This window comes from Diabrotica virgifera, chromosome 6, assembly GCF_917563875.1.
Source record: "Diabrotica virgifera virgifera chromosome 6, PGI_DIABVI_V3a".
Lineage (NCBI taxonomy): Eukaryota > Metazoa > Arthropoda > Insecta > Coleoptera > Chrysomelidae > Diabrotica > Diabrotica virgifera.
The window spans coordinates 87,027,510-87,029,628 of NC_065448.1; the positions used below are offsets into that span (position 1 = coordinate 87,027,510).

Consider the following 2,119-nt stretch of genomic DNA (forward strand, 5'->3'; position numbering starts at 1 on the left):
TTTTGTATATTTCTTGTTTCTGTTAATTCATGTAATCCTCTAATTACTAATCATGTGCGTTCTGAATCTATTGGATAAGTGATGTATTCACTAGGGCTTTAAGGGTTCTTTGTATTTTGTTCTTCAAGTATGTTGATCATTGCTAGGTACCCTTCTCTGTTATTTGTCTGGATGAAGATTGACCTTCCGGATTTAGCGAATTTATTCGCGGATCCGATTCCCCTTTCTGCGGCTTTTTGTAATATCTCTTTTCCTATTGATTTGAGGATAATCGCCGGTGGTTTTTGTGCAGCCTTCGTTGGTTGTTCTTTTTCTGTTGTTGTTACGGTATTTTGTTTTTGCGCTGGTAGTTTGGGAATATTCTTTTTCGATTTTTCTTTTTCATTTTCGTTTTCAGTCTCCATTTCTATTTCAGTGTGTTGATCTTTCTCTTGTTCATATTTCTTTTTTAGCATGCCTCTGGCTACGCATGCTTCTTCATTTTTCTTTTGTATTATTAATGTCTGCTCTTCAGCAGCGCTAATATTTTTCAGTTCTTCTTCTGTGACGTTTTTCTCTGTTATTTTACCATTTTTGTTTTTTCTTCTGTTGGTGCTGGGCTGTCCATTCAGCATTGTTGTTTTCTATTTCAATCAAGTTTTCTTTATTTGGACTATTAGCAGAAGTTTTACGTCTTTCCTTTTCATGTATATTTGTTGGTTCTTCTACCGTTGCTTGCTTCTGCTTTTCTTTTTTCGCATTTTTGTCTATCGTCTCAAGTAGCTTTTGAGTTAGTTTCTGTATTTCTTGATCTTTGCCGGTTATTTTCTCTTCTAGTTTGGCCATTTGGAACTTGTTTTCCTCTTGCATCTGATGGATTTGATTCATTAGGCGCTTATTTTCCGCCTCCATTTTTTTCATCTGTTCAGTTAATGTGTCCAATGATCGAACCAGTTCTTTGTGGTATGTGTCCATTTCTTTGAGTCTTTTTCTTTTCTCTTTTTGTACGTTGCTTATATTTGTACTATTTTCACTGATTTCATCTTCGCTTTCACTTATTTCACCCTCGCTAGCATTATTATGGGAAATATCTTTGGATATATTACTATTACTATTACTAGACATGGAATCAGTAACTACTGTTACTGTGTTACCAACAGAATCTATAGAATTAGCTTCATTTAGGAATTCAATGTCTGCAATATCTAGTTTCTTTTTATTTGTTTGTGAATTAATTATTATTTTGTTTTTAGTTTATTGTGATGGGTTGAATTTACTTTATTTGTCTTATTTAATTTTGAATTTTCTAAATCATTAGCTAATTCGTCATCTGTCAATTCAGGCAAGCTTTCAAAAATGTTATTGTCTATAAAATCATCTAAGGTACTTAGCTTAGTCGTCATTCGGTGTCTGGAAGGCTCTTTTGTGGGCCAAGAGCCCCTTTCTGTCCTGTTGTTTAGCACTTTACACTGTCAGTCTTGTTTTTTTTGTCCGTCACTTATAAACACAAATAAAATAGTTAAATTAGTTTTAGTCCTGTCGCCAGGGGGGGTACAACGGCCTCCTGTATTCAGATGGACTTACCCAAGTTTTTTTATGTATTTTGACCTGTAGAACACGAATTTTTTGGGTAACAGTTGATCCGGATGTCGATAAGATTGTTATAAACCAAGAAGTTGAGGAATCACATAACAGCGATTTCTCGCACAACAAAACATTTTTTTGTATTTTTTGGACCATTCTAACCAAAAAATGTTCCTACAAATTTTTTCGTAGGATGCATAGTTTTCGAGATAAACGCGGTTGAACTTTCAAAAAATCGAAAAATTGCAATTTTTGAACCCGAATAACTTTTGATTAAAAAATAAAATAGCAATTCTGCTTACCGCATTTGAAAGTTCAAGTCAAATTATATCGGTTTTAATTATTTGTATTGCTGAAAACTTATTATTTTATTATTAAAAAAGCTATAAACACCTAGTGCTTGAGTGATGTTTTCAATGATTTTTCATTTAAAATAAAACGAGTAGGTAGAAGAGGTAAAAGTGCAAGCGGGGCTATTTCTACATAGCATGCATTAAAACGCATGTATTAGGCACGGAAAACACTATGTGTTTATAGCTTTTTTAACAGTCAAAAA

General features: G+C 33.3%; 1 protein-coding gene across 1 annotated transcript; it reads right to left on the reverse strand.

Moving 5' to 3' along the window:
- Positions 1 to 564: 564 nt before the first annotated feature.
- Positions 565 to 1,104, reverse strand: LOC126886118 (girdin-like). Its single transcript, XM_050652963.1, has one exon. The coding sequence runs from the start codon at positions 1,102 to 1,104 to the stop codon at positions 565 to 567; it is 540 nt and encodes a 179-aa protein (XP_050508920.1).
- Between the last annotated feature and the right edge of the window lie 1,015 nt (positions 1,105 to 2,119).

Coding starts and splice junctions, on each gene's coding strand:
- LOC126886118 (XM_050652963.1), bottom strand. CDS start 1,104: ATGTCTAGTAATAGTAATAGTAATATATCCAAAGATATTTCCCATAAT.